At 43.8% G+C, this 13,690-nt stretch overlaps 1 protein-coding gene across 1 annotated transcript in view; it reads right to left on the minus strand.

The window, feature by feature from the left end:
- Positions 1-13,690, minus strand: part of SLC25A13 (solute carrier family 25 member 13) — a 109,443-nt gene that overhangs the window by 79,232 nt on the left and 16,521 nt on the right. The window contains exons 2-3 of the mRNA XM_073677316.1: positions 7,660-7,713; positions 6,683-6,825 (exon numbers count right to left, since the gene is read on the minus strand). Coding sequence (XP_073533417.1) covers positions 6,683-6,825; positions 7,660-7,713 — 197 coding nt within the window. The remainder of the gene's footprint in view (positions 1-6,682; positions 6,826-7,659; positions 7,714-13,690) is intronic.

Consider the following 13,690-nt stretch of genomic DNA (forward strand, 5'->3'; position numbering starts at 1 on the left):
TGGTGTCCTCACTGCTGAGAAATACAGGCAAATACATATCCATCATGTAATAGCAACATGGAGGTGTCTGATTTTCTCCAAATTTCTACTGCAGCCGGACAACAACCCCAAACATACAGTCAGCATACATTAAGAACGATCTTCAGAACAAAGAAGAACAAGGAATCCTGGAAGTGATGATCCGGCCCCCACGGAGCCCTGATCTTACATCATCTAGTCTGTCTGGGATCACATGAAGAGACAGAAGGATCTGCACAAGCCTCAGACACAGAAGATCTGTGGTCAGTTCTCCAAGATGTTTGGAACAACCTCCCTGCGGAGTTCCTTCAAAAACTGTGTGCAAGCATTTGAACAAGCACATGGCTCAGGAAAGTGAGAGCCATGATTAGGAAAACTGCCCATGCTTGGGAGGGGTGGGTGATTGTTATTCTACAGGACTGAGAAGAACCCTGAGCAGAGAGAGAAGGCAAGGGAAGTGAGCTGATAAACTTGTATAGAAATTAATGGTCTGGAGAGAGTTGGCTGGGATGTTAGAAGTCAACACCTCTCCTGGACTTTACTGGGCACGCTCTGCTTTATGTAAACCTTTAGAGATCCTCTATGGGGCGTGTGTAACCGTTATAGATCAGAATTTTTGGTGCACTGTAAGGTGTTTAGTCAGAGACCCACCTCTGGGTCACATGTTGCGACTGTCCCTTCCCCATACTTTGCACTGCAGCTGACTTTGGCTGCCATGTAATACTACACCGCGAAGGCTGTATTCACAAGGACGAGAAAAAAAATGGACCAGTTTTACATCTAGGATGAATTAGTATTGTGTACGTGTTGCCCGTTTTTACGTACCCACTGAATAGGGCTTGGAAGAGAGTTGGGCCTAAAGTAGCGCAAGCTTAAGTTTTTGTTTCAGCCCCAAATGAGTCCAATGTATAGTAAAGCTGAGCAAAAAGATAAGCAAGAACCTGGTTTAGAGGTCACGTCACTAGTCCAAGGCTGTAAACCTTCTCCTGCCTACAGGCATCCCTGATACCTCTTCTAATTAGTAAGTCCAGCCCAATATCATGCGCTGGTCATATCACAATGATGACCGAGTCTACTAATCAGAAGAGGAGATGAGGACCCTGGTAGGTAGGAGGAAGTTTGCAATCCTCTGGTGTGGCAGCCACAGACCACCAATGAGGCCACTGAACCAGGGTCTTGCAAATTTTTTTTGCACAACTGTAATCTGCAACGATTGTTGAGGGCTGGTGTGACAACATGCCTGGTGAGCACGGTCAATTCTTGATTGACCATGCCTGAACTCTGCACCTCCGCACGGACACTGCAGGAGCCCAGCCGTGCTCAGTCGGTGAGGGCGCTCCGTCTGCAGTACAGCACCGAGCGGCGGCGGCAGACAGGAACCAGTGATAAGAAACCGCAACACTATGAATGCGGCCGGGCTCCTGCAGCGTCCGTGCGGAGGTGCAGAGCCCCTGATTGACTACTGGCAATCAAGATAGGACAGTGCTCAGTATGCAAATTCAGGGGAATGCAACGGTGCAGTGAGCCCTTGGCCACCCCAAGAGTGTCCCCCCGAACCCTCCTCCATTGCATATAAAAAAAAAAATTTTTTTCCTCTTTTGGCAACTAAGCTACTAAAATCTAACCTGGGCCAAGTCCCCTCCATACCTGTAGTAGAGTTTAAGGGACGATAGCCTATCTTTAAATAGTTCACGAGGGCCATTAAATAAATCACCGGCTCCGTGCGAATGTGCTAGAAACAAAAGCCGATTGACTTGTATGAAGAGGATGTGTATAGGGTCTAAACCTTCAAGGGAGTGTCCCGTCAGAAGGTAATGAAGAGGATGTGTATAGGGTCTAAACCTTCAAGGGAGTGTCGCGTCAGAAGGTAATGAAGAGGATGTGTATAGGGTCTAAACCTTCAAGGGAGTGTCCCGTCAGAAGGTAATGAAGAGGATGTGTATAGGGTCTAAACCTTCAAGGCAGTGTCCCGTCAGAAGGTAATGAAGAGGATGTGTATAGGGTCTAAACCTTCAAGGGAGTGTCGCGTCAGAAGGTAATGAAGAGGATGTGTATAGGGTCTAAACCTTCAAGGGAGTGTCCCGTCAGAAGGTAATGAAGAGGATGTGTATAGGGTCTAAATCTTCAAGGGAGTGTCTCGTCAGAAGGTAATGAAGAGGATGTGTATAGGGTCTAAATCTTCAAGGGAGTGTCTCGTCAGAAGGTAATGAAGAGGATGTGTATAGGGTCTAAATCTTCAAGGGAGTGTCCCGTCAGAAGGTAATGAAGAGGATGTGTATAGGGTCTAAATCTTCAAGGGAGTGTCCCGTCAGAAGGTATCGAGTACCTATCCAAAACGATAGGTCATCAGTATCCAACCGGCGGGTGCCGGACACAATCCTTCCCCACCGATCTGATATTGATGATCTATCCATATTATAGGTCATCAATATATTCTGGCCGGTCACGTACATACACATAGCCCACCGGACAGATCCCTCCTATATTGGGGCCGGGTGTAGGAAAGGTCCAGAGTAGAGGTCCCCCCCCTCTATTACCACTGCAGACCAGGCAGGAACATGATCGGCGCCTAATTGCATTAGCTGCAATCAGGTGATCACGAATCCCAGAAAAACCTTCCTAACGAGGTAGACGTGCAAAATAAATAAAAATCTATTTTCCATGCAGACATTTAAGAGGATCACGTCTGCAAATGACAGCGCTGCGTCCCTGGCTCTTGTGGCTGATATTACGGAGAATGTCATTTTCCCCTCGAGGTCTATTATTTTTCAAAAAAATATCGTCCAGAAAGGAGAAATATTTTGCCCAAAATGAGGAATAATTGTAAGTCGCACAATAGACTGTACGTGGGGCCAGGAGCGTGTCACGCCTTGACTCCTAATGCCTTTCAAAGTAGCTTTCTATGTGTCTTTCTATTATATAATGTCCTCTTTTAGTGCATCCGTCGAAGCTTCGGAGCGCAGGGTTGCTCGGCAACAAGAGAATTATGTGTCAGCGAACAATTAACGGAGCTGACACCCGGAGCCCAGCATCCATTTTCTGAGCCATGTCTACATCAGGAAATCTTCCCGTACATCCTTCTTCCCACTCCTCCTCCCTCCATCACCGTCCTCCCCTCTTAATGCAAATTTTTTTTTCCCTTTCCATAGGGGTGAAATAAATATCATATTGTGGAGATTAATATGTCGCCATAACTATACAATAAAAGATATTCGCGGGTCAGTCGAGGAAAAAAAAAAAAAAAAGCATTTCCAAGTGCTCATACTAGACACACGAGCCTGAAGGCGATACCATTTTGCATGCGATTTGATCATTTTTCATGAGTTTTATAGAGAATCCTGGTCTGTGTGCGACTTGAAGGAAGAGCTTTCAATGGATAGTAACATCTTCAGCGCAGAATTCACATCACCATCACTATCAGTATCGCGGTCGTCATCCACTGATGTAGCTCTCAGTCCTGCGGAGAACAGAAGTTCTGCAAGCGATTACCATCTTGCCCCAAGAAGAAGCTGACAGGCGAAACGTAGAAGCTGCCGTGCTTGACTTTTATTTTTTTTTAAAAGTCTTAACATATATTTAATGTTGGAAAATAGGGATGAGCGGACCGGGGGACGTTTGGGTTTTAGTACCAGACCTGAACTTTATTCCGAAGTTTGGTTCGGATACCTGAACCCCCATTGAAAACAATGAGGACCCGAACTCTTGAGATGGAAAACTAGGGTTATTTCAACCGAATGGGAGGGGGGAGGGTCGATGTCAACGGCGACCAGGAGGTGAGGTGAGGCAGGGGGGGCATAATCGATGTCAACGGCGACCGGGAGTTCAATGTCAACGGCGACCGGGAGTTCAATGACAGGGAGGTGGTGGTGGTGGGGGGGGGGGTGTCAATGTCAACCGGGAGGTGAGGGAGGTGGGGGTCAATGTCGACCGGGAGGTGAGGTGAGGTGGGGATCAATGTCGACCGGGAGGTGAGGTGAGGTGGGGATCAATGTCGACCGGGATGTGAGGTGAGGTGGGGATCAATGTCAACAGCGACCGGGAGGTGAGGGGGGTGGGGGGTGTCATTCGATGTCAACGGGGGGGGGGGTGCCATTGCAATGAATCAAAGTAATCAAGGGGATGAAAGACAAATGACTCCTAAAATATATAATAAAATGGGTGCAGCAGATCAATGCAGTTTGTGGGGAATATTTTTTCATAGAAATTTGGGAAAGTTATGAAATGTCCTATAAATGGCTGTTCTATTCCTGATCTAAGGCTACATTCACACACAGCGTTTTTGCTGTGTTTTTTGAGGATATGTTTTTCAGCTGCAAAAGCAGATCAGCTTTTTAAAAAACTGCATCACCTGAAAGGTTTTTGAGCTCAGAGATAATGTTTTCAATAGCAAAAGCAGATTAGAAAATCGCTGAACAAACTGACATGCTCATTCTTTGTGAGGATCCGTTTTTGAGCCCAAAAACGGATCCTCACAAAACAATGTGTCTGAATGTCATATGTTGAAACCCATTGACTTTGCTGGGATGCCAGCATTTTACTGCAAAAAACGGATCCGCAAAAACGCTCTGTGTGAAGCAGGGGCACGCAACTATCAAAACTCACTCGTATGCTGCAGTGCTCCCGTCCTGCACTGGCTCCAGACTGCAGGGGGCAATCTCCCCTCCTCTGTCCTGTCTTCTGCCATCTTCACCAGAGAGAGGAGGGGGAGGGGTTCCTGCCCTGCACAGGATCAGATTCCTGGGCCCCTACGTGGAGAAAATGAAAGTACTACTGCTCATCTCTGTCACAGGAAGGTAACTAATGCTAATATTGTAGGTGATTATTATGTGCTCTCTGTACAATGTGTGTGAACTATATGTGCGATATGTGCAATGTACTATTTGCTGTCTGTAGCTGTCATCTGTCTATCACACTTTATCCCTCCATCCATCCCTCTATCTATCCATCATTATATTCTATCTAAATATCTTGATTATTGTATCATAAAAATGCTTAAATGTCTGATGTTCACATTGTACTACAGTAAATTTTTCACTTAAATATAAGCAATATATGTGTGAGTCGGTGAAAGAGAAATTGAGGAGTCGGAGTCGCAGGTTTGGCTTACCGACTCCACAGCCCTGATGCCAAGGACAGGATTGCACCTCGTTTTAGGAGATGAGGGAGGTCTTTAATAAAGGAAAGGTTTCCTACTCTGATCCAATTCCTGATTAATTACATCCAGGACAAAACAAAAAAAAAAAAAGAAAACATGAATCCTGTTGATTCCTGTCAATGTTTTATAGGGGTGCAGTCAGTGTTTGCAGTATACTTCAGATTTATACATCTGCAAGATTTCCTGACAGTTGCCTCTGGCACATGTCGATCATTGATTGGCTTCTATGCAAATTAAAGAAAAAAGAAAATAAAGCACGTGGTATATATAGGATGTGATATCAAACTAGACAGTCTGATCGCCAGCTTCTCTTGCTGAAATCCCAAGCCTGCATGACTAAGCAAGCATGGTATCAGGGGCAGACCCCCATCTGATCGGGTATTGCTGACCTGTCTTTACGACTTCTTTAACAACTATGCAGTAAGTTAAGAATTAAGAGACATCTGGGAGACAAAAAGCTTCACAGAGTCTAAGGCTATGTGCCCACGACGCAGAAATGCTGCGGATTTTTCCTGAGCGTTTCTGCATCTCCCTGGCAGAAAGAACGCATGCGGATTGTGCATGCGGATTGTGCATGCGGATTGTGCATGCGGATTGTGCATGCGGATTGTGCATGCGGATTGTGCATGCGGATTGTGCATGCGGATTTCCTGCTAGGTAGAAGTGTTTGTGAAGCGTTTTGAACATGCGATTTCGCATACGGGTTATCAAGAGCTTTTCCAAGCGATTTTAGCATCACTTGGAAAGTGCTTGACAACTTGGTCACACTATATAAATCCATGCAACCGGCATGGATTTATATAGTGTGACCAAGTTACGATGCTGCAAAAAAGAAAAAACAACATTATGCTCACCTTCCAATGGCCCCCGGTCTACTCCTCCGGTGCGTCCAGTGTCTTCGGTTGCTCACGGTGGTGTAAAAGGACCTTCCATGACATCATTTAGTCAAGTGACAGGGCACGCAACAGGGGTCATCAGAAGGTGAGTATGTGTTTTTTTTTTTTTAATTTTAATTATTTTTTAACTACAGGTACTATGGTACCCGGGTCTGGAGGAGAGTCTTCTCCTGACCCGGGTACCATCCGCGTATTGAATCGCATAACATCCGCATGCATACTTGTAGTCATGCGGATGTTATGCGGTTCAATACAAGTCAATGGTGGCGATTTTGCCGCAACTCTACAAAATTAATGGTGGTGCTGTGGATGCAGATTATCATTGGGAAACATGGCAGACAACTTAACATGCGTTTTTAATGCGTTTTCGAGGCGGAAATGCATTAAATCCGCATTGTGGGCACGCAGCCTTATCCTGCAATCTTACTATGTCTGCAAAGGTAAAAAAAAAAATTTGAGTTTTCAAGTCAAGATCTACAGCAAAGCGGCTTAATCTTTTTATTTGAAATGAATACAGGACAAGGAAAATAAAAAAGGGGGTCTGCACCTTACAAAACCCTCTAGCATATCAATATTAAATAGAAACAATAAAATTGAATATACATGGACTCACCCGTCTTTGGTCTGATCCACCACCCCCGCCAGGAGCTGGACTGTTTTGGGATTTGGTTCTCCATCTCCCGTGAAGTTCAGGTAACGTCTAACGAAGTCAACTGGTGACATAAAACGGTCTCCATCTTTTTCCACGCTGGCATACTATAAAAAACAAGGCAAAAAAAAACAAAAAAAACTTAAAAGGGGTTTTTCTGGATACAGATTATTAAAGTAGTGTAAAGCCTATGAGAAATGAAGAAACTTCATAATTAACTTGATGTTAAAATTCTGTTCTGTTCCTGAGCTGTCGCATGTTTTGATGGGACCCGACTTCTTTACTTCCCGCTACAGTCCGTTCCAAGCACAGACTACAGAGATTTCCTGCCTATTTTGATTGGCTCAGCCAGCAGCTCTAAATGGTGAGGTCATTGAGGGGTGGGGCCTGTAATCATCGTCAAACTTACAGTGACTGGAGATGTGCACAGGGAGGGAGAGGACATTGCTGGCTCCTCACAGAACAAGTAATCTTATCAGTTTCTGACTTTGGCAAGAGGGGATGGTGCTGGGTCTTCCCGAGAGCTAGATTATACTATAATAAATGAATCAACTACATGACTCAGCACCTGAAACATTACTGACTACAGGAGTCTCAGGATAGCACACACTAGGTGAAACAGGAGGAAAGTTATAAAGAGAAACTGTCCATCTTGAGACTGTACAGTAGTCTCAGGATGGTGCTTTGTAGGTGAAGTGTGTGGGAGAAATACAGCTCTGTGTATTGCGAAATTTAGTTACAGAGGGAGAGCTGGCATGAATTTCAAGATGTTAATTACAGGGGCTAAAGTGAACAGGAAAAAATACAAAAATAAAAGTTAAGAGTTTTTGGGGACTCAAAAGGCACAGCCAAATAGTTTTTTTTTTTTGTGCATGGAATACCCCTTCAATCAAGAGCATTTTATGGTCCACAAAAAAAAAAAAAAAAAAAAAAGCCCTTACCTTGACAAATATAGTTCTCAGCTCAGCTGGATCAGCTCGCTTGGTCAATGCTACCTGGAAAAGGGAAAAAGACATGTGCATGTGTCAAGATTTATGGTGCAAAACACGTCCATGAGCAACGTAGTATTATATGTATACCTGGTTAATCAGCACAAGCCAATAAAACGATTTCTACATGGTTAGGATCAGTTAAAGATTTTGCTATGGTCGGACTACCAAGACCAGTGCCAATGCGGAGATTGAACCCCCTGCAGAGCAGGTTTAGCGTCGTGCCCCCTGCACAGCGGTGCACCAGTCAACTACAGCACAGGATAACCAGCGCTGAGGATCCTTTACCGGTCAGAAAGTGAAGGCAAAACCTAGAATTGATGTCTTCGGAATGAAAGCCGGAAGTTCTCTCAAGTTTGGAAGTTATCCCCGTGGTGAAAACACGCCATAAAAAAATAAAATAAAAAGGTCTACTGCGCGTCTGTCCGTCTTTACGGTGGTTCCCTGGAGACTCTGATTTCTTAAAAGTTGCTTATTGTGAAATTTTGGTTATAAAATTGGCACCGGATTTGATTTTAAGCGACATGGTAGCCTTAATCTTGCTTCAGGGAGGGGCTGACAGATGTAATCTGATGCGGTACCAGCACCAACGTGTCACAAGAAAGCAAAAAAAAATAAAATATTGAGAATGTCAGCAGTTCAGAAATAAAATTATTTGCTCTTTAACAAAAAAAAGTATATCCGAAATGTTAGCGGCAAGAAAAGAGCAGGTTGATAGGCAAAGTAAATGACCGATTAATGAGCTCTTCAGTCGCCGCTGCGGTAACATACGTCAATTATATTTACAACTATTGAGAGGAAACCGTTTTAATGCTCTCCCCTATGATTACAGATACCTTACACAAATTCCCTTCCACTGCAATCATTCAGTTTGAGATGTTAACAATCGAAAAAGGAACGGCAGCCGCCGCGGAAATGTGCAGAAAATCCATTCTGAGAAGCTGACGTTGTCGAGTCTGCGGCTCGCCTGGAAAATTGTTTCGAGCAGGCTTGAAAAATCAAAAATCACTCAAAGTGACATTATCCTGCGTTCCTATGCAAAAACATTTATTTTTCACCTACTTTCAGAAATTACTTTAAGTGTAAATGTAACCGGAAGTGCAGAAAGCCGCCATAAAAAAAAAAAAAAAAAAAAATGATATATAACTGAACAAACAAATACCCGAGATAGGAAAAATAATACTTAGACAATCCATTCCCGAAAATCTGCACACCTCGTATAAGTGAATAACCAGGACTTCTGGGGGTCGGATAGGTGATAAATGTATGATCGTTAGGGATCGCGAGAATGGAAGCAACAAAATCCAGAGTGTAAATTACCCCCTAATCCCTTGGCAAAGGGATAACTTAATGATAGTTGGGGGTCCCGCACCAATCTAAGAAAGGGGCCCTGGAACCTAGGACTGCAAAGCCCAGTCTTGAATGGAGCGGAGATTCACATGCTTAGTTTTAAAGGTTGAAAGATGACAAATCCATCAAGGTCAACCGAAAATAGAACTTGTTGATCCAAAAGATGGCAAAATCCAGAAGCAGCAGATGCTATTGACCCCTTGTACAAAAAAATTCCTTCCCGACTCCTTATACGACAATCAAAGTTGTCAATTTTTGTTTCCCATGTCAATAACCAATTGCAGAATCAGATTCAAACTACTGACAATGACACAAAAAACCCTCCTGTCCTCTCCAATCTCCCCACATAATCTGTCGTGTATCCCCCCCATACTCTTGGACAACACATCGAGATTCTCTTCCAATAATCAAAATGTTTGAAAGAAGCCTGAAACTCTGCATCTACAAAAAGAAAACGCCTACAACCACAAAAACTCTCCTGCTGCCATATTGCATATTAACAGCTTGGACTCTCACCTACCGGCTCCTTCCCGCGTCCCTTTTGGATTGTAAAGACCATTTAGTACAGCTGAAAAATGGCCAGCACTGATTCTCGGATACCAGTTGATGTAAAAATGCTGCCCGAAACTCAACTAATGAGCAAAATGCTTGTTTTTCAGATGATAAAATCATTTATACAGGCATGAAAATCATCGATATCAGCAGCACATCACATGGCGTAAAGTAGGCATGTGCTGCCGACTGTATGCTGCTGTGTGGGAACAATTGTTCTTGCCCAAAGTTTTAGACGGTCCATGAACGTTGACCTACTTGAGTTCGATAAGGGTTTGAAATCAGCCAGAATACATGGTAAGGTAAGAGGGCAGTCGCCCCGCCGTGCCTAGGCCGCCAGGGGAAGGTGGGGGGCAGTCGCCCCGCCGTACCTAGAGTGCCATAAAAGAAGGTATTCACCCCTCCATGCCTATACTGTCTGAGAAGTGGGCATTCAACACTCCATACTAGGCCAACAGGGAAGTGGGCAATAAGGGCTCCATCTGTGTTTTTTTTTTTTTTTACTTATTTTCTGTCTGTTGAACATGCAATACTCGGCCTTACAGGACTTACATGCTAACGGGGAAGAGACTGTTCATTTATATGGGACACACTAATCTTACAAGAATATATTATTCTTAAGTGTGCGGTCACTTCAGGGGCAAAAAAAACAAACAAAAAAACTTCCATCTGATCTTGCAAATTCCTCTGCTCAACTTAAATGCTTAAAATAAGAAGCCTTTAAGTAATAAATCTGTTAAAGAGAAACCACCAGGTGGAGAAATATTGGGAAAGTTGGCACGGTAATCCGTTTGTGGAAGCCACTTACCCCTAGACATAAAGAGTTTCAATTACCAAACCATTGAGAGACTCCTCGGGTGTCGGGGAGAGGGAGCGTGACACAGAACACTTGAAATTCAAGAGAATTGGAAAATCTCAAAAGAAGCCTTAAATCTGGATCAATGTGATATCCGGAGGCGCTGGCGGTGCGGCAGGTGGGGGGTGTAAGTGTTTCATTCCTCATAAAGCTAATGGACAGAGAACTGGGAGTAAAATTGCTTCTCAGGAGCCATCGGGAAAGGATAAAGATGCAGAATGTATTTTAAAGAAGCATTTTAAGAAAAAGATGCTACAATCTTGTCTTGAGGTTTTATTTTTATTTTTTTCCTGCGGAATTATAATCTCTCTACTGGGACATTCAATACAGATAAAGCAATAAGGGACAGAAAATGAAGCGCGGATATATAAGTGAAAAGTAGTATAAATTCCTCCATACTTTTGTTAATGAGCTAAGACAGGAACAATCTTCAAAAATGTTTGAAGAAATCTTAAAAGAAATAGTGTGCGGTGGACACGCTGTCATGATCCGTTGGTGTTCCCGGCGTTTGCGGACGGTGAAGAGAGAGGCCGGATGAGTCTGGTCGGCAAGTTACCACAAGTGCTTTCGGTTTTGTTCCTTCATAAAAAAGACTTTTTATTTTTGTATTTTCAAGTTGTAGTTTCGAACGGTACCATTCATTTTACCATATAATAAGGAAAAAAAGAATACTTTTTTGGAAGTTTTGTTTTTACTGTCTGTTACATCGATCTCAAATTCATGTTTTTTTTTTTTGTTTTTTTTTTAGATACTAAAAAATATAAAATAAAACTGCAATATTATAACTTTTGCTTTAATTGCTAAATTCCGGAAGCCAGAACTTTTTTTTTTTTTTTTTTTTTTTACTTTTCAAATCGACGACTTTACATCACTGTTTGCAGTAGTTTTTATTGGTGTCATTTTGGGGTCTAAGACCTTCTGATCTTCTGATCTCTTTTTATTCAATTTTTTTAATTTTTGTGAAAAAAAAAAAAATACATTCTGCAATTTTTTGGGGGAAAAATATTTTGATATTTTAGTAGTTATTAGTTGAGATAATCACATAGGTTCCGGTTCCTTACACTGTGCAGATGCTGCTGCCGCTTTATATAACACCAGAACAGCTGAAGCTCTTGAATTGGTCACCCCACCTCACACATAGCAAAGTTCGCACATTCAACAGGCAACCCTGGCACACCAGCCTGACTAAAGAAATAAGGCAGGCTTCCAGGGTTGCTTAGCAGAGATGGAAAAGATCCCACACAAACAAGCACTTCATCACAGTCAAAATCCCTCACCAATTTCAAGTAAACACTCACTGCAGCAAAAAAAAACTACTTCTCATCCCTCATATGCTTGCTGTCCTACAACTCTAAACAGCTATTCAACACTTTCAATTCTCTCCTCCATCCCCCAGCACCTGCTCCATCTCCTCTTACCTCAGCTGAAGACTTTGGCTGTGTGCCAACGATGCGTTTTTTAAGCGTTTCTGCAGCGGCAAAAACGCTGCAGAAACGCTTAAAAAATGCATGGTAGAAGGCCTGCCATGTTCCCCAATGATAATCCGCATGTGCTGTGCACATGCTGCGGAAATTTCCGTTGCGGGTTATCATTGCGGGAAAAAACGCAGAACTACCAATTATTTTGCGGAAGCGCTGCATTTTTGCTGCCATTGACTTGCATTGGAGCGCATGGAATCTGCATCACTGCATGCGGATTCCATGCGTTTCAATGTGCAGATGGTACCCGGGTGTGGAGGACAGGAGACTCTCCTCCAGACCCAGGTACCATAGTACCTGTAAAAAAAAAAGAATAAAATAAAAAATAAATATTATACTTACCTTCTGATGGCCCTGCTGCGCTTGTCTTTGCTTGCCGGCAGCTCGCGGTGGACTGAAGGACCTGCGCTGACGTCAGTCATGTGACAGCAGGTCCTTCAGTGTAGTGTATCGCAAGCTGCCAGCAAGCCAGGACGGAGCGAATGAAGACTCCGGGGGTCATTGGAAGGAAAGTATAGATTTATTTTTTACCATTCTTTTACGGTCACACTATATAAATCCATGCCGATTGCATGGATTTATATAGTGTGACCAAGTTGTCAAGCACTTTCCAAGTGATGCTAAAATCGCTTGGCAAGCGCTTGTGAACCCGCATGCGGAAATGAATGTGAAAAACGCTTCACATCCCCATGTTCCTGGCAGGAAAAATGCATGTACAATCCGCATGCGTTTTTTTCTGCCAGGGAGATGCAGAAACGCTCAGGAAAAAATCCTGAGCATTTCTGCATCGTGGGCACATAGCCTTATCAATTTTCTGCTTGAAGAATGAGGCTAACAGAGAAAGCTTTGGTCTACAGTCTACACAGCCCCTCCTTATAAATACTCAGCCCTCCCCCTCCAAAACCAGCTTCTCCACCATTAGGCTGAGTTCACACGATGCGTTTTTCATGCGTTTCCGCGGCGTTTTTGCAGTTGCGTAAACGCCGCGGAAACGCATGAAAAACGCATGGTAGAAGGGCAGCAATGTTCCCCAATGGAAATCCGCATGTGCTGTGCCCATGATGCGGATTTTTCCGCAGCGTAAACGCTGCGGTCAAAAATCCGCAGCATGTCAATTAATTTTGCGGAAACGCTGCTCTTTTGCCGCCATTGACTTGCATTAGACCGCATGGAATCCGCATCACTGTATATGTTGATGCGCTTTTCATGCGGTCTAATGTGCGGATGGTACCCGGGTGTGGATGAGAGGACTCTCATCCAGACCCAGGTACCATTAAAAAAAAAAGAATAAAATAAAAAATATATATATTCTCACCTTCTGACGGCCTGCGCTGCGTCCTGCCGGCTTCCCGCGCACTTCGCGGTTGAATGAAGGACCTTCGCTGACGTCAGAGTCATGTGACGGGTCACGTGACGCTGACGTCCGGAAGGTCCTACAGTCTTCACTGCCGGCAGCCGGGACCGATGAAGCAGGACACTGGGGGCCATCAGAGGGTAAAGTATAGATTTATTTTTTATTTTTTGACATCACACACTATATAAATCCATGCCGGCTGCATGGATTTATATAGTGTGAAGTTGACAAGCACTTTCCAAGTGATGCTAAAATCGCTTGGGAAGCGCTTGTCAACCCGCATGCGGAAATGAAAGTGAAGACCGCTTCATTTCCGCATGTCCCTGGCAGGAAACCGCATGTACAATCCGCATGCGTTTTTTCCTGCCAGAGAGATGCAGAAACGCTCAGGAA

This window comes from Phyllobates terribilis, unplaced genomic scaffold (assembly GCF_046119375.1).
Source record: "Phyllobates terribilis strain yellow unplaced genomic scaffold, ASM4611937v1 Scaffold_4__5_contigs__length_816908805, whole genome shotgun sequence".
Taxonomy (NCBI): Eukaryota; Metazoa; Chordata; class Amphibia; order Anura; family Dendrobatidae; genus Phyllobates; species Phyllobates terribilis.